This window comes from Papaver somniferum, chromosome 11, assembly GCF_003573695.1.
Source record: "Papaver somniferum cultivar HN1 chromosome 11, ASM357369v1, whole genome shotgun sequence".
NCBI classification, from domain to species: domain Eukaryota; kingdom Viridiplantae; phylum Streptophyta; class Magnoliopsida; order Ranunculales; family Papaveraceae; genus Papaver; species Papaver somniferum.
Window position 1 is genome coordinate 55,440,877 of NC_039368.1, and position 26,936 is coordinate 55,467,812.

General features: G+C 35.6%; 2 protein-coding genes across 3 annotated transcripts; both read left to right on the top strand.

Moving 5' to 3' along the window:
• Positions 1-1,315: 1,315 nt before the first annotated feature.
• LOC113322817 (COP9 signalosome complex subunit 2) lies at positions 1,316-6,187 on the top strand. The gene is made up of 12 exons (XM_026570973.1): positions 1,316-1,435; positions 1,973-2,065; positions 2,374-2,452; positions 2,739-2,979; positions 3,114-3,188; positions 3,272-3,406; positions 4,643-4,830; positions 4,956-5,024; positions 5,121-5,211; positions 5,341-5,475; positions 5,614-5,726; positions 5,835-6,187. The coding sequence occupies exons 1-12, from the start codon at positions 1,426-1,428 to the stop codon at positions 5,926-5,928; spliced, it is 1,323 nt and encodes a 440-aa protein (XP_026426758.1). The 5' UTR covers positions 1,316-1,425; the 3' UTR covers positions 5,929-6,187.
• Positions 6,188-8,792: 2,605 nt separating this feature from the next.
• On the top strand, positions 8,793-14,054 carry LOC113322816 (CBL-interacting protein kinase 32-like). 2 transcript variants are annotated; one of them, XM_026570972.1, is made up of 16 exons: positions 8,795-9,251; positions 9,753-9,812; positions 10,041-10,242; positions 10,936-10,998; positions 11,281-11,352; positions 11,469-11,576; positions 11,682-11,762; positions 11,967-12,020; positions 12,135-12,260; positions 12,345-12,434; positions 12,551-12,673; positions 12,772-12,879; positions 12,982-13,095; positions 13,193-13,249; positions 13,354-13,428; positions 13,588-14,054. In XM_026570972.1, exons 3-16 carry the CDS (start codon positions 10,072-10,074, stop codon positions 13,663-13,665), a joined length of 1,320 nt encoding a protein of 439 aa, XP_026426757.1. In that variant the 5' UTR covers positions 8,795-9,251; positions 9,753-9,812; positions 10,041-10,071; the 3' UTR covers positions 13,666-14,054. The 2 variants fall into 2 exon arrangements, with proteins under 2 accessions (XP_026426756.1, XP_026426757.1); XM_026570971.1 differs by having other exon boundaries at positions 8,793-9,251; positions 12,135-12,434.
• The last annotated feature ends 12,882 nt before the right edge of the window (positions 14,055-26,936 follow it).

Consider the following 26,936-nt stretch of genomic DNA (forward strand, 5'->3'; position numbering starts at 1 on the left):
GACCTATGTTAATTCATTATCTTCAGATCGTGCTCGAGGTGAGAGCTTAGTACTCGATCTCGACGTGAGATCTTTCTTAGCTCCGAGCTCCAGGAAACTGAAACTATCAGTTGTTGATAGATGGTATATTTTCTCATCTAGAGTCGGTAATAAAAATATCATGATGAGCATATCTCAATAAAAAATTGAAAGATGTGGATGATTTTTTTGGACAACAACTATTCTAGAGAAATAACCCTAATATATTTATGCCCATGTCGTTACGGTACATGTTAAGCCCTTGTTCAAGCATAAACTATGGTTTAACCAATTCAACATGTTCTCATTCATTCAAGCATAAACTAGGTTGATACCAGTACATATCAATACTCAAGCAAAAACTACAGTTTACCTAGTACATATCTGGAGAACATACCATTCAAGCATAAAGTAACGGTTTTCCAGTACATACTGATTTGCACTAATCGATCATACACAAGAGAAAATGGTTATCAAGAAAATAATAAAATCAGAAGTTAAATATAACACATTTTGATTGATATGTACTAGAATCGAGATATAATACCTTTACTTCTTCTTATCTGATTTTTCTGTTAATTCTTCTTGTGGTAACCATTTTAGTTGATTATTTCTTCGGATTTCAGAAGAATACGATTTTGATTTTGGTTTTTGTTGAACAAACCTGATTATTGTTGATGATTTGCGGTAACCAATTTAAGAGATCATGTTTGATATCAGAGAATTCAATTTTTTCAGGAGAAAGAAGGTTTGATTTCAGTTAAGGTTTTTGATTTTTTATGCCCTAATAATTTGATTATGATTTTTAGGTGATTTTGAGATCGTGTTTTATGACGTGTCCGAGAGGCGTTTTTTGAGACATATTCTGGTATATGTTGGAGAATGATTTAATGTCTTTTTCATGTTTTAATCTCTTTGAAACATATTTTGAGGCATACTCAAGATTCGGCTGATAACCTATGTTTTTGCCTAGGTTCGACGATAACTCAAGGTTCGGCTGATAACTTTTCAGCCGAACTTAGAAAGATATATGCCTCAAAACATTTGAGTATGCCTCAAAACAGGTTTCATCTCTTTTGACCATCGATTAACCTTTTTCTCCAGCTGAACCCAATTAAGTTGTTGGGTGGGCTCTGGACTATCCAGCACGGTCATCGTTTATGACATCGTGGCCCCTTTTTCAATGGTAAGAACATCCCGCAAGGAAAGACTTAACGCGGGCAGCCTATCGGAAAATATAAGGCGCCTTTATCAAGCCGTGGCACTATAGAAAGGAAGCGTCCATCTTCCGATCTTCGTTCCCTTGATTCAGAAGACACTTTTTTTTTTCCCTTTTATTTAAAAGAGAAAGCTAAACTCGAAACGCTGCCCCCTCTCCATTACTGAGAATAGATTTCTTACTTAGCCATGGGTTCTGGTAAGTCTTTTCTTCTTTACCCTGATTGTTATTTAGGGTTTCTCTTCTTCTTCTTTTTTTATGAGCAATTTTAACATATCAAAAATCCAGATTTGCTTCCATCTCGTTTGTTCAAGTTTGATGAACTCAAAGGGTTTTTGTGAATGTGTTTAATCGATTTTTTCTTAATGTTTTTTTTTTGATTGGGTTCTGCTCAATTTTACTCATTAGGGTTTTATGTTGATAGAAATTCTTGATAGTCAACCAAACATGTTTTAGGGTTTCTTATAGCGTCTTTGTAATCGACGCGTCGATATGTTTTCAAATTCAGTTTGTTTGTTTGTTGGTTTTTGTTGAACTGCTGGTAACGCCTCTAATGCTACGGTGTATGTACATTCATGTCATGAGTCTGATTAATTAAGTTTAGGGTTTTTCTTTTTTCTTTTTTTTGATCAGCAAAAATAGTATTATAGATGAACTTTAGGGTTTTAGTTGTTCATGATATATGTTTTGAGCTTGCTCTCTAATTATAGATATGTTTCTTTTTGTTATGTGCAGATGCGGAAATGGAAGATTATGGATTTGAGTACTCTGAGGAGGAACCAGAGGAGCAAGATGTTGATATTGAGAACCAATATTACAACTCTAAAGGTACTTCCTTTTAAAAGTTGAAGTGTTGGAGTTTTCGGTTCAATACACACTTTTTATTTCTTATCTGGGCAAAGTTTTAGTCTGCTGGTGTTATTCAGGGCCCTAGATTATTGTTTAGGATTAGTTTATATATGTTGGATACTGTTTGAAGTTACAATACAAAATTCTCTGTACATGTAATTACCAGATTTATAGCCTGTACCTTTGGAATTATTTTCCTAGGAGCAGCGAAAGTTTTACTTTGAATTTCAACTTTGTAGTTTTTAACTTACCACTCCTACTAAATTTATATCTAAATTTTGTTGCAGGTTTGGTTGAAACTGATCCTGAAGGAGCGTTGGAAGGATTTTCTGAAGTGGTGCAGATGGAACCGGATAAGGCAGAATGGTAAGTTTCTCCCAAGCTTGCTGCACATCAAGGTGTCCCATAGATGATCAAATGTGAAAGGAACTATAAAGTTTCATGAACATGCTTGCTTGACCTTTGACTATTTCAATTTATCAATGTCGACCTTTGACTCTTTGAATTTATCTATATATGTATAACTCGTTTAAAAGGCAGACTCTAGCACCTTATACAGTTTAGGTTAAGTTCCCCGCCTGAGAATTCTTGTTATTGTTAGTGATGTTTACTTGAGTACTTAACAATGAGTTTTCGTTATTCATTTATTCAGGGGTTTTAAAGCTTTAAAACAAACTGTTAAGCTGTACTATCGGTTGGGGAAGTATAAAGAGATGATGGAATCCTATAGGGAGATGTTAACTTATATCAAGTCAGCTGTAACACGGAATTACAGTGAAAAATGTATCAACAACATAATGGATTTTGTTTCTGGGACAGCTAGCCAGAACTTTGATCTTCTACAGGAATTTTATCAGACCACATTGAGGGCCCTTGAAGAGGCAAAGAATGAGGTAGATAAATATCTTCTGCTACATACTTTTCAAATGACACAGTTATTCTCTGAAAGATGAAATATGTTACTTTTATCCAAAAATAAAATAAAATCTGTTGCAATGCTTATTCCCTTTATTCCCTTTTCCTACAGAGATTGTGGTTCAAGACTAATTTAAAGCTCTGCAAGATTTGGTTTGACATGGGTGAATATGGGCGAATGAATAAGGTAATTGATTGGTCAAGCCGTTTCATTTAATTCAGTTTCCCCTATGCATTCGGCATCATACTTATGTGTTACTACAACTATAGATCTTGAAGGAGCTTCACAAATCTTGTCGGAAAGAGGATGGGACAGATGACCAAAAGAAAGGAACTCAGCTTTTGGAAGTGTATGCTATTGAGATCCAAATGTACACAGAGACCAAGAATAATAAAAAACTCAAGGTAAGAGCCCTGTTAATGTGTCATTGTGTTGGATTTTTTTTTATTTTTTAATAAGAATGTGTTCTCTGTATTATTAAATATAATGCCCCTAACATTGCTTAGTCTTTTCCGTTTGGTTCCAGTAAGTTAGTGTCCCTAACATTCCCTAGTCTTCTGCGTTTGTTTCTAGTAAGTAAATGGTTTTTCGTTTTGGTAGATCAGACCATCTTAACAAAGGCAAACCTACAGCTTTCAATTAACTAAGGTGTATCACTTGGGATGTGAATGCATTTTTTGAGATTTATTCTCAAAGGTTGTGTTTGCAACTATTACTGGGTGCCAGTCTGAATCAATCGGGGCCAACAGTGAGTAATGTAGCTGAGATAAAAAAAATAAGGTGGGGATAGGTGTGCATTAGGCTTTTGTTGTTGCTGCATCATGTATAAGTAGATTAAGCCTGCTATTGCAATTGAATTTTATTCTCCAATGCGAGTGAGGTTGTGTTTGCAACTATTACTGGGTGCCAGTCTGAATCAATCGGGGCTAACAGTGAGTAATGTAGCTGAGATAAAAAAAAAATAAGGTGGGGATAGGTGTGCATTAGGCTTTTGTTGGTGCTGCATCATGTATATGTATAAGTAGATTAAGCCTGCTATTGCAATTGAATTTTATTCTCCAATGCGAGGGTTACTCAGGATCATATTTTCTTACAAGTACACCACATTAATTGGCGTTTCTTGTACCCAATCTTAGTATCTTTCAGATGGGATGTGGTGTTGCTGGATTGAAAGAATTATCGTACTTTTTGTTTTGCATACCTTTTCCTTGTATTACATATATATGTAAATGACATGGAACTCCTATAAAATATTGTCAAGCGATGACATGCTCTGTTTCTGTGCTTGCTCGTTCAAATTCTCTACATATGATGTTTTTTTTTCTCAGGATTTAACCATTAGATGTTTGCAAATTTACCCTACCTACCCTTTGATGTTGCTGCACCGGATCTTGAATATTACTAGGATAGATAATAAATTGAGTTGTTTTGATCACTTTTAATATCCTTGTCTCTTGGTGAAAGCATGGCAAAATTATTCAATATCAATCTTAAACTAGGGAGGAGTTGTTTTGATCACTTTTAATATCCTTCTCTCTTGGTGAAAGCATGGCAAAATTATTCAATATCAATCTTAAACTAGGGAGTTAACCTTTCATCTACTTATGATTCACGGCCGAACTCTTATGCCTTGATTGCAGCAACTATATCAGAAGGCTCTTTCCATCAAATCTGCAATACCGCATCCAAGGATTATGGGGATCATTCATGAGTGTGGTGGGAAAATGCACATGGCAGAACGCCAATGGGCAGAGGCAGCCACAGATTTCTTTGAAGCTTTTAAGAACTATGATGAAGCTGGGAATCAGCGACGCATCCAATGCCTCAAGTATTGTCCAAACTCAGTCTTTCATTTCAAGGATACTTAGTATATACCTTAAGTATTTTCTTTCTCATTACAAATGATGAAATTATGATGTAATCTTCCATTGTGATGTTGCTTTCATCAAACAGGTACCTAGTTTTGGCGAACATGCTTATGGAATCTGAAGTGAACCCGTTTGATGCACAGGAAGCAAAGCCGTAAGTTTTTATTAAAGAATTTACTTGTTCACTTTCTTCAGATGTTGATGGGTTAGCTACTTTGGTTACTAACTTCTTTCTTATTATTAAATATAGATACACAAATGATCCTGAGATCTTGGCCATGACAAATCTGATTGCAGCCTATCAACGAAATGAGATTCTGGAGTTTGAGAAAATTCTCAAAGTAAGGGTTTATTTTTTAGTATTTTTATTGTTGGTGTTGGGTCATGTTCTCCTCAACTCTGTCTTTCTCCCTCTTGCGTTTCACTATTCTCATATGGGCTCTTTGTCTGCAAAATTAATTCTGCTTCAGAGTAATAGAAGGACAATTATGGATGATCCATTTATTCGAAATTATATTGAGGACCTTTTGAAGAATATCAGAACCCAAGTTTTGCTCAAGCTCATCAAACCTTACACTAGGATCCGGATTCCCTTCATATCTAAGGTAAATGAATTTATGTTTTATTTCTTGGAGCAACATCAATTAGAAGCAGATTTATTTTTTAAGTGCTCATCTTGTTCTTTCTGAATGTGCAAACAATATGCAAAGATCTCAAAATCTTTTAACATGTTTATAATTCAGGAGCTCAACGTGCCCGAAAAGGATGTAGAACAGCTACTTGTTTCATTAATTTTGGATAACCGTGTCCAGGGTCACATTGATCAAGTGAACCGCCTTCTAGAGCGTAGTGACAGGTTTGTTTTCTTGAAACTTATTGTTTATACATCTCAAGTAATTTTCATTTTTCTCTGCCGAAGATACCTAAACCACAATTGTCTATTATTGTTGGAAACTATGTGCAGGTCCAAGGGCATTAAAACATATGCTGCCATAGAGAAATGGAACACACAGCTGAAGGTTCTGTATCAGACAATCAACAACCGAGTAGGCTGTTAGAAGAAAAAGAAGGGGACAGCTTCTGCTACTCTTGTTCAAAGTAACTCAAGCAGTTTTTGGTGCATTTGTCCCACCATATTTTGCTTCACTCCATGTATAGTTAAGGCAGTTTTTGAACAACCAGTGGGATTTTTATAGAGCGCGTCATATTAAATTTATATACTTTCGGAATTTGAAAACTTACAATCTGATCTTTTTAAGATCGGATCAGAACTTCCGAAAAATGGCAGTGGAGTGGAGAACTTTGTTTTGGCCGCCAGTCTCTGTTCTTCATTTTCTTGTTTTGCTGTATTTTTTTAGTCAAGTTTTTCTTTGCTGTATGGAGAACTTCGCCATACCGCCGTTTTGACTGCACAAGGTTTCTCTCTGACTTCCGAAGCAGCCCACACTATATAAGTTTTTGTGGGTTGCTTTCAAACCCACTTGAAGTTGTGATAGGCCACTCAAGTTATACCTCAGATAGACATTAACCGTCATTGTCGGACAAAGAAAAAGAAGAAGAGGTTGAATTACTATAACCAATGCGTAGGACAAAATATATAACAAAAAAAAAACGTGGTAGCTCTAATGGTAGAGCGATTTTTATTTATTTCCCTTTCGTTTTGGTTGTGTTCTTAGTGTTAGGAACTCAAATTGCATCCCAAATCCAAAGTGAAACTCAAGCTTTCATAGAAGTATACAGAACAATAATAAATGGTACGAGTACGATGGTGGAGATACAATTAACTGGTCGACATATGCCCGATGTTCAATGTTCTAATAGCGGTACGTGGCAACGCTAGAATCGTCTTAAGATTATACATGGTTGTATTGTCGATCACGTCGAACAAACAAAGTGTCCACAAAATCTCATATGTTAACTGGATTTCTATTTTAGAATCATGTGATAGTTATGCGCGCTGCCTCTAGGCCCGCATATGTCCGGTATTATGTTTGAACCATTCTATAGACTGCAAAATGCTGTTGGGGGTTGATCGATCAAGATGATTGGGAACTTTAAGTTGGATGCCAATGACTCAATTTACTGATTCGAATTGCTGTTGACAGGGGGAGTTGCAGAACTGACGAGCCAGTTGATGATAATGTAACGTGGCATTTTACGGACATGTTACCTGACTTGTCAATTGATGATAAATGGAATCTTAATGTTGAGCTGGAAACGTCGATTTTGTGGACTAAGCATAATGCCGCTTATCCCCAAAACTTGTGAACTGCCTAGTGTTTCAGAGATTTTCATTTAAGTTCTCGTATTATTCTCATGCTTGGGCTTGGGATAGCCAATCAATGTTAATTGATAGTGGCTTGAGTTGTTTCGTGTCCCTATCTTACAATAATTTTCCCATGCTCAACATCATCTCTTCAGTTAAATAGTAAAATATGTGCTGCTTTCGCATATAATTTGATAACACCCAGTTGTGTTCTCACCAAAATTGGTGAAATTGATTGTATGATAACAACAGGTTGCATCACCTAATTAAACTTTGGAGAGCCAACGAAACAAGAAAATGTAGATGCTAAGAAAGTTACTTTCATATAAAATTCTGCTCCAAATGAGGTTTGCTTTTCTAATTTCAAGTGCAATAATAGAGTAATCTTGGAAGAGGAAAGAGACGCTAAAGTAGGATTAGGAAGGAATATGCTCATATGACATGCTGTTAACTTCCAAGGCATGGCGAATCAGTTGGTATGTTGAACTTAATCCATCGAAGTGACATCCCGTCAGAAATATGAGATTAGATTAGATGGACACATGAAGGGTTAAATGTTAGTGTAATGTTGGTGAAGAACTGGGGCATGATGTTCATAATGAGCTGAACATCCCTGTTATAACTGGTATCATATTCCCTTATCATGTTGGGACAAGTATGCATAAACAAGCCAAGAACTCTAGGAAGAGTAGCATTACCAATGGGCCTAACGAAGACAATCTGGTACTCCACATAAAGGACCATCACATGTGCGCAGAAGCGATGATATTGTCGGTGGTGGTTGTTTTGTTTTGGCTCCTGTTTGAGTTTTGATGTTTATTTACCACACTTTCGTATTTGGTGGAATGCTGTAATTTTCTAGTTTTAAACCTCTCGGATCCGATTCAATCCAGTGGATTTGGTAACTGGATCAAATGTGTTTAGCTCATTTCATTCTTCTTTCTGCACTAGTTCCCGGCTTTTTAAAGGGAATTGGTTACGGTGATCTTTGTATTCTTACAGCTCGCTGGATGTTTTTTTTTTTAATGCGTGACGACAGCCGCAACAGAAACATCTTAAAAGCCAGCTCCATGTTCCGTATAGTCCTTGGGGAGACTAGCTAGATACAAAAAAAAAATAAAGAAAATTATTTTGTAACGAAGCAAATCAATGCGCCTAATATTTACAAATCACGGAGGATGAAATAACACTTTTCTTTTCTTATTCTTGTAGTTTTTCTGTTTAACGGAATCCATGATCAAACAAGGAAGCACATGCATCAAATCCCGTTCTTAATGCAAAAAGTGAATCATATTCTTCCCAATCAGCACGAAAAATAAACAAATGAATCGCTCGTTCACTGCGACATGTGACTTATTTTACCACACCGTAATTACTCTGTTACTTCCAGAGGACCAGAGGTTGTTGAAGGAGGGCATAAAACCCTGATTGTACCTAGAAAAATAATGGTTGATTGTGTAAGATTCGTAGTACGAAATATGGGTAATGAGCAGCAGCAACAGAGCGAGTATCCTATCGTCCGTATATACCGCTTCCCGATGCGCTATAATTAATTATCCAGAAAGAGAAATGTGGTGTGTGTCTTTGCTGGCATCTGTCCTGTCCACGTAGAGAGAGAAAGATTACCAAAAACACATGGAATGGACCAGATTCTGTCACTAGTCACAACACAACCTCCATTTTCACTTCTCTCCTTCTCTCGTAGCCAGTAGAAGTTGCAGTAAGTTATGAATTCGAAGTAGTACTCGGTACTCGCTTATCGTTTTGGTAGTTGTTGTTGTTATGGAAGAGCAGTAGATTTTTAAGAGTTCCTTTCCTGGCCCCAAATATATCTCAAGGGTCGGATTACAATTTGCCAACCCATCCTTCTTCTCAGCACTTTCCTCTTTCCTTTTCATCATTATCCCATCATCATTTTTGTCGATCCTAATCTACTAAGACAGTGAGTGAGCCAGTGACTATATAATATCCAGACACTTAGGTTGTTTCTTGTTTTTTGTAGTATATATTTATTCTGGAATTTTTAAGGAGATTGTGGCGGGACGAATTTGTGAAATTCAGTTTCCGTTTGTGTTTCTGAAATCATCACGTCATCACTGAAATCATTATTAGGCGGTATGATTTCTTTTCTGGATTATGGCAGTTCTGATACATAATTAACCTTCTCAAATTACTTGTTTATAGTTTGCTAAAGTTTCTGGAATATGTTTGAAGTCCTTCCTTCTTCAGCTACCAAAATTTTGTAATTTGAATTGTTGATCTGAGGGTTTGAATTGAGTAAGCAGTTGGGGTAGATGTTTTTCTTATAAGATTGCTTTTAAGTGCTTCTAGATCGTTTAAAGTCTATGTTGCTATTATTTTATGAAGTGGTTGGTTCGCTTTTGATTTCTTTAAGAAGGTGGCTATTGATACTACTGTTTGATTTGGAAATTTTGATAAATGATTCAAGGAATGAGTGTTTAATGACTGGTTGAATGAACACTGCATTCTTGTTTCTTTTGATTGAAATAATTCTTTTGGGTTTTTTAAGATAAGTTGGTGGGTTTAGTTTGTCATTTTGTCTATGTCTAGTTTGATCCTTCGAAGGTAGTTTTAATGTTTAATTTTGTCTTTCAGAGACGACAATCATTCTGAAATCTAACTGCCTAGGAGCAATTCTGAACGATTCCTTTTGAGGTAGGCTTTCTTTGTCTTTGTACAGTGTCACAATTGGTTTTTCTTATTACTCTTATTGCTCTCAAGACATATGACCTGCTTGTTTTCCATTAGGTTGTGGTTTTGGTGTGCACTCTTTGCTTATTATTTGGGTTTGGTTGCTTACTTCGTAGTGATTATAGTTTCGCCAACTTCTTAATTGGGTTATTTGAATGCTTAATGCTATTTTTGTTTCTCCTTCCGTTTCAGGGAGAACTTCTGAGTTCCTATAATACAAAGAATGAGCGGAGCTAAAGTCAAGCGTAAAGTGGGTATATATGAGCTTGGAAGAACTATCGGGGAGGGGACATTTGCTAAGGTGAAGTTTGCCAAGAATTCTGAAACTGGGGAACCTGTAGCTATAAAGATCCTTGACAAAGAGAAAGTTCTCAAGCACAAGATGTCTGAACAGGTCTTTTTCCAAAATCATTACAATCCACACATTTCTCCGTTGCTTCCTTGAATTGTTTCTTTTGTTGCTTTTATTTAATTTTGTGCAAAATTTACAGCTTTGGTCGAACTTCCTTCAGAAGCAAACCATGTAGTTGTGAATCTGATGCAAGTTTGGGCTCACACAGTAGTATGGCATTTCAACAATGTTCCAAATGCCATGTGAAATCAGATTTAAGGAATAAATATCTTTATCATCTAGCAAAAAGATTTTTTTTTAAATGAATGTATTCATTTTAATGGATCTGAAAACCTACATAAACTCCATACCTGAGAAGGAATAGTTTTAAACCATGTAAGTTGCATGAATAACTTCATGAACTGTATATGTGTAGATATTTTGCCATCCGTAAATTACTTATTGATTTTTGTTGCTGTTGATATATTTCAGTCTCAACCCCTGACATCATAATAACACACTTAGGTTGTTAATGTTACGTCACACTAATCTAAGGAACAGCTTCCTTGGATATTATTACAGAGTCAGAAGAAGTGATGTTTCAGGTGTTGGATATATTTTGGCATTTTACACTTTGACTTCTTCTCAAATAGTATAGATATTGTCTTGCAATTTATGGTTATCATGGCTATCCAAATGAAAATTGACTTTGTTAGCATATCATGTTTCTCAATTAATTTCCATATTGTCTTGCAGATACGGCGAGAAATAGCAACGATGAAGTTAATACAACATCCAAATGTTGTTCGCTTGTTTGAGGTATTTTTGTGCTTTTACTAAATGCTTGTCTATCTTTATTTAGGCTTTAGGAACTTTATCACTACTGATGTGATATCCCATGGGTATGGTATCCTTTTGGTTACGCATTCCGTGGAATTCTACAGCTCTTCCAGGAGCCATGTGGAAGCTTCGTGTTTCTTTATTAAAAACAGTTGGGCATGCAGTAAAGAGAAAACTCATTCTTTATCTGTTTGATAGCAATAGATTTGGTGTAACACATGATCTAAATTAAGGAAACCCTGCTGTTTTTTCTGGCTGCAGGTTATGGGGAGCAAAACAAAGATTTTTATCGTTCTAGAGTTTATTACTGGAGGAGAACTCTTTGATAAAATTGTATGTATTGTGAATTCTCAGCTAATCATTTAGGCCTCAAATTTCTATGGCTATAGCCAAATTGATTAATTCTTACCGGTGTATTGATTACTTATTTTGACTTACTTGTGTCAAAGGTTAATCATGGCCGGATGATAGAAGATGAAGCTCGGAGGTATTTCCAGCAGCTTATTAATGCTGTAGATTATTGTCATAGCAGGGGTGTTTACCACAGAGACTTAAAGGTGAAAATACTCCCGATTCTTCCATATTCTTCTCATTCCCGACTCCTAGTTGCTTTTATGAAGAACAATGCCTTATGCCTCCTTTCCTTCTTTGCTTGTGTTCAGCCAGAAAACTTATTACTTGATGTCCACGGAAACCTCAAAATTTCTGATTTTGGATTGAGTGCAATATCCCAACATGTCCAGGTGATTATATAATTTTTTTGAAGCATGCATTTCCTTTTCAAATGGAAGAATTTCTTTCTGGTCTTTGCACCAACAAAATTACAGTAGTCATGCTCTGTTGTTACATATTTTAGAGTAGTTTTCTTCTAAGCATGGTTTACATGAAATGCTAGTGTCACAAAAGTACCAGTGTATGTATAATGAAAAGAATATTGTTTTTGGCAGGATGATGGTTTGCTTCACACTACTTGTGGAACTCCAAATTATGTCGCACCTGAGGTAATGGTCAAGCTCTTGTATACTATCTCATTCCATCACTTTCTCTTTGGTCTCAGCAGTACCTTCATATCCTTTAGTGCAACTTTTGTCTCATAATATGTCTGTCAAACCTAGGTCCTCAATGATAAAGGGTATGATGGAGCAAAAGCAGACTTGTGGTCATGTGGGGTCATCCTATTTGTACTGCTATCAGGATACTTGCCTTTTGAAGATTCTAATCTTATGAATCTATATAAAAAAGTGAGCCTTTTCCATGTCAAAACTACCCTTTTAATCTCTGCCGCCGCAACATCTCCATGTTTAAATTATTCTCTTTACGTGCAGATCTCGGTCTCAGAGTTCACTTGCCCTCCTTGGCTCTCTTTTGATGCAAGGAAACTAATAACTCGAATCTTGGATCCTGACCCTGAGACTGTAAGTAAACTTTATGTGTATTTGAACATCTATAATCTAGATTATAGTAACGATTCTCATATATAAAGTGGATTGTAATCATTGTATGAACTAATAATACTCACTGGCCATTGCAGCGAATCACAATCCCTGAGCTTTTGGAGGATCCGTGGTTCAAGAAAGGTTTTAAGCCACCAGTGTTTGAGGAGAAAGATTATACAAACTTGGATGATGTCGATGCTGTTTTTAAGGACTCGGAAGTGAGTCAAAGATAATATTGATGGCAGTTTCATGTGGAAATTCTATAATCAACATTACAATTGATATTATTTTTATTTATTTCTTGCCACGATTCCAGGAATATCATGTGACTGAGAAAAGAGAAGAACAACCAGTAGCTATGAATGCCTTCGAATTGATTTCCATGTCAAAGGGTCTAGATCTTGGAAATTTGTTTGAGCAGCAGGTTTGTTTCAATCTATTTCTATTTGTGCTCACTTGCATGTGACAGTAAGGGAGTTTATCCATGTAATTCGGACTGTGTTCTTATTAATTTCATTTTTGGTAGGAAATTAAGAGGGAAACAAGGTTTACGTCAACGTGTCCTGCTAACGAGATCATCAGTAAAATTGAAGAAGCAGCCAGGCCCCTTGGGTTCGACGTTCACAAGAAAAACTATAAGGTAAGGAAATAAACATGCTAGTATAATTCATGGGACATGGAAAGTATTGAAGTTTGAACCTTTAGTTAACTCGGACTCCTATTTTCTCCTTCTCCAGATGAGGTTAGAAAATATTAAAGCAGGGAGAAAAGGAAACCTTAATGTCGCCACTCAGGTCTGGACTGGAAACGGCTTTTTAACAGTTGCTATTTAACTATATATTTCTCTAAAAATATCGTATATTTCTTCCTCTCTTACACTTCCTCTTCTTGTAATCAGGTATTTCAAGTTGCACCATCTCTTCATATGGTCGAGGTACGGAAATCAAAAGGTGACACCTTGGAGTTCCACAAGGTAAACAACACTAACATATTTTGTTCTCCGATTATAAGTTAGCGTTTCTCTTCCTGCCGATTCATTATTATTTTGGGATTTTTCATTCGTGAGCATCTGCTTTCAAAGTTACCAAAACCGCATGTTCTCTTTTGCTCAATAATATCTACTTATTTTCAGTTCTTCAAAAAGCTGTCGACGTCTCTCAAGGATGTTGTTTGGAGATCTGCTACGGAAGGCGACCAAAGTGTGAATTAAACCTGATATGTATACATATTATATATATATAGATGCACAGTTTACTTCAAGAGCTCTAGTAGTATGGATCATTTATTATTCTCGGCTGAACTTCAGTAGTGGGAAAAGAAAAGTTTTTCTGCCTTGCTTCTATTATTTTTGTGAGACCGTTCCCTTGTAGAATACTTTGGATTTTTCAAGTTTAGGATTACTGGGTGTGAGGAGGGAGGCATATGGCTTTCCCCTGCTGCTTTTTCAACTTAAGTTATTTTTTTTAATTGGAAAAGCATCAATTAGTTAATTCTCCCCCAAGCCTGAGTCATGTAATTTTTTCATTGTTGTTTGGCATTTGTTGCTGGTCTTGAATTTGTATACATATATGAAATAAGCAAGAGGTTTTTTGTATCTTAGTTTTCCTTTAGATGTTATGCTCTCTTTTAAAATACAGGAGGGAGTGTCTGTGCTTTGTTTTTACGTAGATTACATGCGATGGATTGAGGTTCATTTTCTAGGCATATGATCATAGACGAGAGTGAAAGAAAAGTGATCTTGAAAGAGAGGTTAGGTGATATTAAGATTAAAGATGGTTAGGTTACTATGTCTATATCAGAGGGTAGATGTTAAGCTAAGCTTAGAAGAAAGACTTATGACTTGAATCCTGAATTGTCTGATATGGGAAGGGGGATTTCAGATGCTGCTAGAGTGAAATGCATTAATTTGGACCTAGTACAGGAACACCCACCGTACCAAAGAAAAGACAACCTACCAAGTCCCACGATTCAATAAAGGATGGCTCTATATATCAACTTGGCCCAATCAAGCATTTGTCTGCATGTGATAAGTGTTGTCGGTTGCCTAGTTAGCAATTCGGGGTACGGGTAGTAGTTCGGGACGGAATACGTACGAGAATTATACGAATTTGGATAGGTCGGATTCGGTCAAAAATCCGGTCAACAGTCCGTTGTTCGGACGGTAGTTCGGAACGGCATACATACGTGCATATTCGTTTTATAAATGTGAGTTCGGCACTTAAAATTCGGCTTACATATATGATAAATTGATAAGTATTATGACCTTATTAAGAGACTAATTTTATTTGTATATGATTTATAAGATGGAAAACAATATTTTAACGTGATTATTTAACATGAAGTAAACAATTTAATCGCATAAATGTATTATAAAACGAGTTTATAAATTTTTAAACAAAAATTAACACATAAAACACTGGTTAAACAACTACTAATAGAAAATTTTAACTGAATAATTGTATTTAAATATAAAGTATATACAAAATCAAACAAAAACCAATCAACAGAACTCTGGTCATAGAATTATCTATGGGAGAGCAAGGTTGGACACGACCTGGGTTCGAAGTTCTAATTCGGAAATATCATTCGGATTCGATTAGTTCGGATATGTTCGCGAATCATTCGTGAGGTCCATATAATCCTGAAATTAGGTTCGGAGTTCAAATAGTTCGAAAATATCATTCGGATTCGGTCAATTCGAATACGTTCGAATGATTCGGAGAATCACTAACTAGGGTCGGTTGTCCTTTGTTCTAAGGGATTCCTAATTGAAGTTGCAAAATCTCGCCTCTTCTCAGTCATTGACACGTACCAAAAAGAAACACCAACAGTACTGCACCCCGAGCCACACAATAAACAAAGATCGGAACTCAAGCAAGAGTGAGGATACACTCACACGTCTATTTCCACACAATCTCTCATTTTAGGTGTCTTTTTTTTCTTATAAAAAGTCTTAAAATAGCTGATTTGAAGATAATATTTTAGAAATATGTTACTCTTATAAAGCTCTACATATCCATCAAAAATGAGCACATTTTTAAATACCAAACCTCGCTATCTACCGATCTTAATTTTTACAGTTGAAAATCTGTTAATTTTCGACGATTAATTTTCAAAGTAGCAGATGCTGGTGCTATACAATCCGGAATGTGTTCATTTTTGGTAGAAACATAAAGCTATATGGAAGGAATATGTCGCCAAAATATTAGTTTCAAATACGTTAATGTTAAGAATTTTTAAAAAAAAAAGACGCACAAAGTGTGAGATAGCGTGAATGGATCCTCACTCTTCAATCAAACATAATATGATAACAAAAATTCTAAACTAACCGAGGTAAAGAACAAAATAAGAACCGTATCATCACATTTTCTCTACGATGGGGCCCAAAAATAGCCCTCTGTTAATCCCCATAAGGTTGGGCCCAACTTCAATGTGAGGAGAGGGTTTTAATATTGTCTTTCTCCTTGGTATGTTTAGAAACGCTCGTATGATAAATGCTTTCGGGTTGACGGAGAAAAATTGACACATCTAATTTATTTATTTTTACATGATTTAGTTGTTTAACAATTATTTTCTTCTCTGCACAACTCCAACTTAATCATGGAGTCTTCTATTTTGTTCTTTTACATGGGTTAGTTGTTTAACAATTATTTTCTTCTATGCACAACTCTAACTTGATTACGAAGTTTTTTATTTTGAACACTTGGTATGAGTAAAGCGGGTGATAGAATTTAGTGGAGTTTTTCTTTATTTTGATTTGGTACAGCTGGACCCATTTTCCTGAATAGACACAATCAGCTAAACCAGTTCACTCCTGATCTATCGCAAGTAGAACCAAAATATTTGATGAAGATATTAGTGATTCTTTATGGGTGAATGCAATGCATGAAGAGTTAAATCAATTGCAAAGATAAGATGTATGGAAACCCGTACCTTGTCCCTCCAATGTAAATATTTTTGGTAGTAAATGGATATTCAAGAACAAGTCAGATGAACTTGACACAATTGTCAGAAACAAAGCTAGACTTGTCGCTCAGGGATACTCACATATTGAAGGTATCGATTTTGACGAGACCTTTGCTCATGTAGCGCGCCTTGAGTCCATTAGATTGCTATTAGCTCATACTTGTTTTCTCAAGATTAAGTTATTTCAAATGGATGTAAAATCCGCATTCTTAAATGGATACCTAAAGGAAGAGGTCTATGTTGCTCAACGGAAAGGATTTGAAAGTTCAGAATTTCCAAATCATGTCTTTAGGCTCAGAACGACATTGTATGGATTAAAAAAAACACTTCGTGCTTGGTTCGAAAAACTAACCACTTATCTTCTCGGGAAAGGTTTTTCGAGAGGCGGTGCTGATAAAACATTGTTTACCAAATGGAGTGGGAAGGATGTTGTTATTGCTCAAGTATATGTAGATGATAGCATCTATGGATCAACCTCTGAGAAACTTGCAAAAGATTTTCAAGTCTCTCTTGGAAGGGAATTTCAGATGAGCAATGTTGGTGAATTAAAATTCTTTTTGGATTACAAATTCAACAACACAAGGATGGAATTTACTCATCTCAAGAAAAATATGTTAGGGATCTTGTAAAAAGGTTCAGTCTTGAGAAGTCAACTCCAAAACTTACTCCTATGCCCACCACTGGAAAGCTTTATAGAGATGAGAAAGGTGTCAATGTGGATCAGAAACTTTACCAATCAATCATTGGAACTCTTTTGTATCTTACATCTACGAGACCTGATATTGCTTTTAGTGTTGGTTGTTGTGCTAGATTTCAGGCTAACCCAAAGGAATCTCATCTTGTTGCTGCAAAATACATTTAATATACTATCGGTTATGGTCTAACTTATACTTTTGATACTAACATTGATCTTACTGCTTATTCAGATGATGATTGGGCAGGATGTGTGGAAGACTAAAAGAGTACATCCGGGGGATTCTACTATGTAGGGTTGAATCTTGTGGCATGGCATATCAAGAAACAAAACTCACAATCCCTTTCAACATGTGAAGCAGAATATATTGCTGCAGGTTCGTGTTGTACTCAACTTCTATGGATGAAACAAATGCTTGTTGATTATGGAATTGACACTGGCATAATGAAGATCTTTTGTGATAACTCAAGTGCGATTCTCATCACTGAGAATCCTGTTGAGCACTCAAGAACTAAGCACATCGACACCAGGTATCATTTTATTAGAGATCTCTATGAAAATGGTATCATTAACATGGAATTTGTGCCATCCGAATAACAATTGGCTGATATTCTCACCAAACCACTAGATACTGCAAAGTTTCAACACTTACGACATTCTATTGGTGTTGTTTTTGTTCATTAGATTTCTAGATTTTTATTGCCCCTGGGTTTATCCATATCTTTTGGGCAATAAAAGCTTAAAGTTCCAGCGTAGTGTTGTTTAAATTCCGTATTTGTTTTAGTAGTTGTACTTTGCTTCTTTTAGGTATCAAAATGTCCAAAGAAATCCTTCTTGTCTTGTAAAATTAAGGTCGCTCAAGTTGTTCTTTCGGGAAAGACATATTATGGGGGAGAGTTCTTAATTGAACTTGTGCTTAATTGCTATATCTTTGTGAGGAGTGCGGCTGTGGAATATTGTAGGAGTTATCTTTTATATTTATAAACTCCTTGATGAATACACTAAGTTTCAACTATGTGAAATCATCGAAACAAGTTGATATGTTCTCTTTTAGTCATGAATTATCTCTTTGAAAATTTCATTATGATCCCATAGTTTTCGTACCTTTGCCAATTTATATTGACAAAAATGGGAAGAATTATTTGGTAGTTCACACTACATGCATATGGTTTACGGATCATTATGTAAGGGGGAGTGGTTTTCGTTGGGAGATGAAGTATTGACTAAGAGGGAGTGATACATATCACAGTTCGTATTATTGTCAAAGTTGTGATGCAATTGTACTTTGGTGTTGTGTCATAATACTATGACAATGTATAACAATGATTGAGAACATCTGTTTTCTTATTGTTATGGCTACGGATCTTTAACAACAATGATGCTGAGTTGAATACGTTCAGAATCGCTGGAGTACTTGGAGTAGTGAAGAATTCAAGGAATGTTGAAGAGCCAAGGAAATCAAGCATGATGGATGAGAAGCTACAAAGTTTATTTATTTTGTAATCCATATGTATTGATAGTTTTTTCACTAAAATTGACAAAGGGGGAGATTGTTAGAGCACTGCTCGGTCGAACTCGCAAGCGTTGCTATCTCAAGCTTGTTTGTCAAGTTTAGTTGATAAAAACTATAGTCTTGATTTCTAGTCTACTTATATTTATGTCTCGGATTAGGATATAATGTGTAGTTGAGATTTAGACTTCACGACGTTCATCGGTTGAAGACGAAGATCTATCGAGGAGAGCTTGGAGGAACTTCATCAACAAAAGGTATGTGGAGACTAAAACTTATCTATCACTCAGAAGTCTATTCTATTCCATCTTCTAATGAGACAAAGTCGTATAGCTATATAGACTTTTACATTATACACATCTGATATTTTTTGACGAGTTTAGTTGGAAATAATTTATTTGTTGGAAACTAAATATTGAGTCAAAAGATGATCATGTGAAAATTTCATTGAAACATCTTATATGATTTGTGTGTGATAATCATTTGATGTATGAAAAGGCGGGGGTCTAACAACCACACCCAATATTTCGTTTGGCAATCTGAATAGACAAACTCCAATATAAGAGAATCAACTAGACAGTCAGACTCAATCTAGAGAAAAGTATATCAAAGAGTTTTATATCTTTATCTCTTAATTCAATATGCAATCAGCAAGTAGGAATTTGCGAGCCCGACCGAATATAAGAGAAATAACTTGAAAGGTACCAAAGACCAATGTTCAAGGATCAATCAATTTCAATCAACAAACAAGGTTGGATTTAGCAATTGATAGATTCAACACACAACCTGTGATATTTCAATTATATAACAAAATATAACGCGGAAAAGAAATAACACAGACATCGGAATTTTGTTAACGAGGAAAACCGCAAATGCAAAAAAAACCCGGGACCTAATCCAGATTTGAACACCACACTGTATTAAGCCGCTACAGACACTAGCCTACTACCAATGAACTTCGGATTGGACTGTAGTTGAATCCTAATCAATCTCACACTGATTCAAGGTACAATTGCGCTCCTTACGTATCTGATCCCAGCAGGATACTACACACTTGATTCCCTTAGCTGATCTCATCCACAACCAAGAGTTGCTACGACCCAATGTCGAAAACTTAATAAACAAATCTGTCTCACACAGAAAAGTCTATTGGAATAGATAAATCTGTCTCCCACAGAAATACCTATGATAATTGTTCGGTCTTTTGATAAATCAAGGTGAACAGGAACCAATTGATAAACCAGACTTAGATTCCCGAAGAACAACCTAGTATTATCAACCAGCTCACAATAATCTTAATCTTATGGTAGCGAAACAAGATATTGTGGAATCACAATCCATGAGACGAAGATGTTTGTGACTACTTTTAATCTTACCTATCAGAGATATAATCTCGAGCAAATCTTAGAGAAGATAGTACTCAACACGATAGAATAAGTAAGATCAGAACACACAACTACAGAGAAAATAGTTGGGTCTGGCTTCACAATCCCAATGAAGTCTTCAAGTCGTTAACCTACAGGGTTTCGTGAAAAACCTAAGGTTAAAGGATAATTGACTCTAGCTTATGAAACTAGTATCACACAGGAGGTGTGGGGACTAGGTTTCCCAGTTGCTAGAGTTATCCTTTATATAGTTTTCAAATCAGGGTTTGCAATCAATGTTACCTTGGTAACAAAGCATTCAATATTCACCGTTAGATGAAAACCTGATTAGATTCAAGCTAATATATTTCAACCGTTAGATCGAACTTAGCTTGTTATACACAAATTAAATGTACCTTCATCTAGGTTTAAGTAACCGTACCTAAACGTGTACACCATGTTGGCTCAACCGTAGTTAACCGAGGTTAGCTATATGAACACTCTCATATCAACCTTATTCATCTTAACCATAACTAGTTCAAATGAGTAAAATGAAACTAGTTAAAGAGTTGTTCAATTTCTATATTCTCATAGAAGTATACAAGAACACAATTTAAGCAAAATCAGTTTGATTCACTCGCATCAATTCATGAACATTATAGCCACGGTTTCCAAAGAATGCATTCCTTAATATATAAATGTATTAGTTCATGAGCCAACCGATTTTAGAACTTTAACCACTCAAGTATGCATATGGGTACACATACCTAAGCTTCCGATCTAAGTTTCGGTTCGCCAATATGCCAACGGGTACACATACTTAAGTACACTTCCAAAACCCAACAGAAATTCTCGGACCTATACTTACGCAAGTATGCTTACCGGTATGTATACTTGGTACACGGAATTTCACAACTACAAGTACGCACACGAGTATGCATACTTTAGTTCCGGTCTTGGATCACATACATGCAAGAATGTACACTATGTTTATAATCCAATGATGGTTAAGTATTCTTGTTAGAGCATAGCTCGGTTAAACCCACCAAACGTTGGTATGTCAAGTTTGGTTGTCATATTTTAGTGAACCAAAACTCATTTAAAGAGTGCTTGATTATTTACTAGAGTCAACTTCGTATAGGTTGGCTAGAAAGTTATTAGGATATGAGACATACAAGTATTACTTGAAGACTTGAAGAATGTGAAGAAATAAAGAGCTACAACGACGACATAATCCTTCATCTTGAGGTTAGTAATATTTTGACTTGAACTGTTTCATTCCTAACGTATCTTACAAGTCGTGCTATATTGAAAACATAACTGCGAAGCTATGAATGATTATACTCTAGTTAGACGTAGTATTACAGAATTATAATACGAAGTATAACGCCTATCTTTTGAAACTTCGTATATAAGACATCGACATAATCATATGAATGCTATTGTGATTATGTATAGGTATGGGTGAAGATTTCGTCACAGGAAACAATGTTTTGACATTCGTTTAAAGGAAGTACAATTCATAAACTTGTTTTGTGAATCGAAAGGGAAATTGCTAGGCTTATTGGTATTGTTATTCATTGCAAATATTTGGATTACCAATATGTGTGTTTAATATAACCGCTTATAACTTGTTTATGTATCTTGGTAAAACTATTCACAATAGCTTATGTATCGGTATGACTTTTACAATCTTAAGTAATCACCTGAGATGGTATGATCGACATTTGTAATTGGTGTGACCATTCCTAGATATTGGGTAATCGATCCTAGAACTTAGTGCGTCTAATCAAAAGATGTGTAATCGATACTTGTAGTAGCTTAACAAGTTTTAGTAATTGGTGTAACCGATCCTATAACTTGTGCAACCGATCACAAGTAAGTACCATAAATAGTGGTAACCGATCCTGGTAATAGTTAACCATTTTATGGAAACTAGTGTAACCGATCCTAGTAGCCACTTGGAGGTAGAGCCGAACATTGTTTGGTAGAACCGTTAAACCCATGAATGGTGATTGAATGTTTTTGATCAATCACATAGTTCTTGGAAATCCGATTAACCAATTCTAAACTCGTTTGGAAGTGTGGCAAATCGGTTCCAAGATTATAAATATGAAAAAGGATTTACAAAGTAAAGATGTCGACACACTTTGAACACGTGCAATAATTATTTTCTATTATTGTTTAAAGATATTCCTTAATAACTAAAGAAGAATCCCGGATCAAAATAAATTGAGAATCTTTTAATTAAGGTTTTTAGTTTTATATGCTTTTAATTTCCAGCAATTAAATGCATATCTTTAGAAATTAAAAATTGGTAATGTGCATTTACTAATTGGAGATTTTCTACTGAGATTTCGGTCAATATTTGGACAGAGCATTTCCAGGAATTATGAAAACCGATTTTGGCTTTATTGCATATCTTTGAGAATATTCGGTTTTGGAAATTCCTTGGTGTCCAAACTTCCTTGGTCTATAAATATTGAAGTTTGCATTTCAAGCAAACTAATCCTCAGAGCCAGCAAAACTACCTAGTTGTGTTGTTACTGGTGGATCCGTCTATTCGGAGAGAAAGTACCCTAATTAGGCGAAATCTCTTACGAACGCTCGTTTTAAAGACTTCTTTGGGATTGAGAAGCTCTACGAGTACCGTTGTTGGGAAACTAGATAATTGCAGTTTGTTATTAGTTTTCGATTGGTTTGATTGACTAATGGTTGTTGAACTTTCATTTCACCTAGTTTGTTTATGCTTGAGAATCTTCTCTTCTGATATAATATTCCCTTAAACTAGATTGAAGTATCAACGAGGATCTTTATACTGTTTGTAGATCTAAAGACATCTTGTGATAATTCATGGTTAACAGACTTCGTTCTGTGAGTGATTGATCACAAGAGATTCAAGTTGTTTGTGTGCAGGTGTTTATTGAAGATCTAAGAAGATTTCTTATTTGAGTTCATAATCTTTGGTGTGCACAAAACTTTATCGGCTGGGGATCCAACTGTAATCTTTTGATGGATTTGATTGATTAGTTGTGTAGATCGGCATCAATACATTTCTTTGTGATTCATAGTATTGATTGCGTGGTATAAACAATTACTTTGGTAGTTGTTAAATAGATTGATCTAAGAACCCGACAAAGGAGTTTATTTGTTAAACGGAAGATCCTTTTGTCAAACTCATATCACTTGTTTGGAAAGAGTTGTCACCGAACAGATTTGTTATTCCTTTACTGTTTGGAATACGAACCAAAGGAATTGTTCCAAGTGCGTGACTTATTGCAAGTTGGAGGCGCATGGATACTGAAGGAACTAGGTGAACTATAGGTTTAGTTGCTTGATCTCAACTATACGGAGTTGGTTTAGATTTTGTGTAGCGGCTTAATTCCGAGAGTATTCAATTCTGGACAAGGTCCCGGGGTTTTTCTGCATTTGCGGTTTCCTCGTTAACAAAATCTTGTTGTGTCTTTTACTTTTCTATTTCCACAATTATAATTGATTTATTATAATTAAAAGTAAAATACACAAATGTTAGTTCTTAATTACTTGATAGGAATCCTATAGTGTTTGGTTAAGTCTGAACCTATTATCAAGTAATCATACTTCATTTTTGTATTGTCTCGATCTTGTATCCATAGTCAATCACGCAAGTTATCTTGTTATCGTATTGTCTCGATCTCGTATCCGTAGACGATCAGACGAAGTGTGAACCGATTCGTCATATTGTCTCGACTCAGTCCATAGACAATCACTTTTGGAGAAAGGACTTATAGGTGGAAAAGTTTTAGATTGAGGTATATTTGGGTACCCTCGTCTTTTCAATTGGTATCAGAGCAGGCTAACACGAAAAGATCTAACAATTTGTGTTTGGTGCGATCCGACCTATAAGAATTGAATCTATGTCTGATTCAATTAACGTTATGCAAGAGTATGAATACTCAAAAGTTTAAGATATTACCAATTCGTTGACTCATGATCCAGGAGTTACGAAAATCAAGAGTACATCTGAGTCGTTCTATGATGGAAAAGAAGATGCTGATAAAGAGTTGGTAAAACTCCTACAACCTATAAAATCTCTATCTACAAAAGTGCTAATATTAAAGAGAGTCAAATCTTCTTAAGAATGAGATCAGAGATAAATACATTCAACTGAATATTCAAGCCAAAGAGAATATGGATCTCACTGTCAAATTAGAAGCTCTCTGTAAATCTCTTACTCAAGATAAAGAGACACATCTTATAACTCTGACTAATGATTCTGTTATAACTTCTTATGATGAAGAAACCAAAGGTCCTTGCTAGACTTTGAGATATTTTGATAACAAAACTTGTTTGATCACATCACAAACAGATCATGATGGTGGTAGTTTTCCTAACTACACCAAGTCAGAAGAGGATGAGAAATCAGCTTCTACATCTACTGATGATCAGACGAAATCTTGTCCAAAGGAAACTTTGAACCGATTCCGTGAATGTGATCTTAAGGAATACAACTTTTAGTCACTTGATAGGAAACTTATTCTTCTTCAAAACACGGTGGTAAAAGTATTGAAAGAAGTTTCCTGTCTTAAAAAACTGAAAGATTATTCCTAAGTAGAAAGATAGAATATACCACAAACCGACAAGGTCAACTCAAAAGAATCAGAAGAAAGAGTTGATAATCGCTTCTGGAAAAGGTTCTTCCTCACCCATATTGAAACAATTCTTGTTTTGATGAAGAACGATTCCAGAAGAAAGGGAAAGAGAGAATCTCTGCCAGTGGAAACAATCTGGAAATTCCGATAATTGTTTCAGATAATCGTGTTGATGTGCATCATAAGGAAATCCTTAGAATGAGAAAATCGTACGAAAATCTCATTAACAGAATTAAGAGAGGTTTATCTATCCCTGAAAATTCTCACATCAGTACATCTTCTCCACATGATCATATCTCTAGAGTAAAAAAAGATCATTATCTTGGTAGAAAATATTTAGGGCAGAAATTCCCAAAGTGAAACATGAACTATGTTTCTGATACTCATTGTAAGCTATAAAAATCTTACTCCGATACAACTTAGTTGTATGGAGATTGTGCAAACTCATCCTATTCGTGCTCATAAATTTGGATGGGAAAGGCACATAAAAATCAAGGGCACATGTTCATGGTAGCTTCTATTTTAGTAATACGAGATATTTAAATAATATCTCCCTTTCAATAAAAAGAGAAGTTAAAAAAAACAAATATATTTTGTGTAGTTTCGGAAAACCCTGTATTTCTGAACTAAATATATGCTTATCAAAATAAGAAAAATATTCTTCTAAGTATATTGTCTTCCCTTGGTAAAACCTTTTGTTAAACATGTCTCTTATAACTCGCAGTGTTACAAGGAGTAAAAAAAGGGAAGCACGAAAGGTGAGAAACTATCAAGGATTCGTCTCAAAATGAAGAATCAGGAAGATTGTATCAAGAATCGTATCTGATAGATCTCAAGAAGAGTCATGTCTTTTTGATTTCAATAATTCTGATCTTACCAAGTGGTTTCCCACAGATGGTATGTGTGAAGTTTTGCATTGGTGTTAGAGCATTGCTCGGTCGAACTCGCATGCGTTGCTATCTCAAGCATGTTTGTCAAGTTTAGTTGTCAAAACAATATGTCTTGATTCTCTTAAAAGTATATTGGAGTTTGTCCATACAGATTGCTAAGCGAAATATTGGGTGTGGTTGTTGTACCCCCGATTTTTCAAGATCAGCTAAGGGAATCAAGTGCGTAGTATCCTGCTGGGATCAGAGACGTAAGGAGCGCAACTGTACCTTGAATCAGTGTGAGATTGATTAGGGCTCAACTACAGTCCAGACCGAAGTTAGTTTGTAGTAGGCTAGTGTCTGTAGCGGCTTAATACAATTGTGTGTTCAATCTGGACTAGATCCCGGGGTTTTTCTGCATTTACCGGTTTCCTCGTTAACAAAATTTCTGGTGTCTGTGTTATTTCTATTCCGCATTATATTTTGTTATATAATTGAAATATCATAGGTTTTGCGTTAAGATAAATCAATTAGAATATCCAACCTTTGGTTGTTTATTTAAATTGATTGACACTTGGATATTGGTCTTTGGTACCATCCAAGTTTATCTCTCTAGTATTTGATAAATACTGGCAGATTTCCATTTGCTTGAGTAAAGATCAAATCGAGAGATTGAGATATTAACTCTTTGATATACTTTTATATAGATTGAGTCTGACTGTCTAGTTGATTCTCTAGAAAGTATATTGGAGTTAGTTCATACAGATTGCTAATCAAAATATTGGGTGAGGTTGTTAGACCCCGCTTTTTCAATTGGTATCAGAGTAGGCAAACACGTTTAAGACCTCAAAAGTATGTGTTTGTAGCAATCTGACTCTATGGACAGAGGTGCTATCTCTATTAACGTACCACCAGTCTTCGATAACTCAAACTATTTATGGTGGAAAATTACTATGCGAGCTTTTCTTCAAGAACGTGATTTTCAATCATGGGTATATGTAGTTAATGGCTATGATGCTCCCGTTATGGCAATAGGTAACACTATTGTTCAAAAGAATATTGGCGAATACGATGTTTCTGAGATACTTGCTGCAAAGCACAAATCCGACGGTTTGAATGCCATCATACATGCCATTACCCCAAATCTTCAGCACCATGTGTCAAATTTCATTAGGTCTAAAGATGCGTGAGATATCTTAGAAACCGTATTCGAAGAAAATACCAGTGAAAAGGAAGTCAGACTTCAAAACCTAAATTTCGATTGGGAAAACCTTTATATGGAAGATGAAGATTCATTTGATGGGTTTAATCACGAAGTGTCTGAAATTTTTAATGCAACTTTTGCATTGGGATGAAAATTCCTGAAAAGGATATTGTGATGAAAATTCTCAGATCGCTGCCATCTATATACGATTCTAAGAAGCATGCCATCGTTGAGGGAAATAAC

Excerpts from the sequence above, each read along its gene's own strand:
- LOC113322817 (XM_026570973.1), top strand. Across the intron at positions 2,453-2,738 it reads GAACCGGATAAGGCAGAATG|GGGTTTTAAAGCTTTAAAAC; the intron begins GTAAGTTTCTCC and ends TCATTTATTCAG. Across the intron at positions 3,189-3,271 it reads AATATGGGCGAATGAATAAG|ATCTTGAAGGAGCTTCACAA; the intron begins GTAATTGATTGG and ends CTACAACTATAG.
- LOC113322816 (XM_026570971.1), top strand. The coding sequence starts at position 10,072 with ATGAGCGGAGCTAAAGTCAAGCGTAAAGTGGGTATATATGAGCTTGGA. Across the intron at positions 11,763-11,966 it reads CAATATCCCAACATGTCCAG|GATGATGGTTTGCTTCACAC; the intron begins GTGATTATATAA and ends TGTTTTTGGCAG. Across the intron at positions 12,435-12,550 it reads TGGATCCTGACCCTGAGACT|CGAATCACAATCCCTGAGCT; the intron begins GTAAGTAAACTT and ends TGGCCATTGCAG.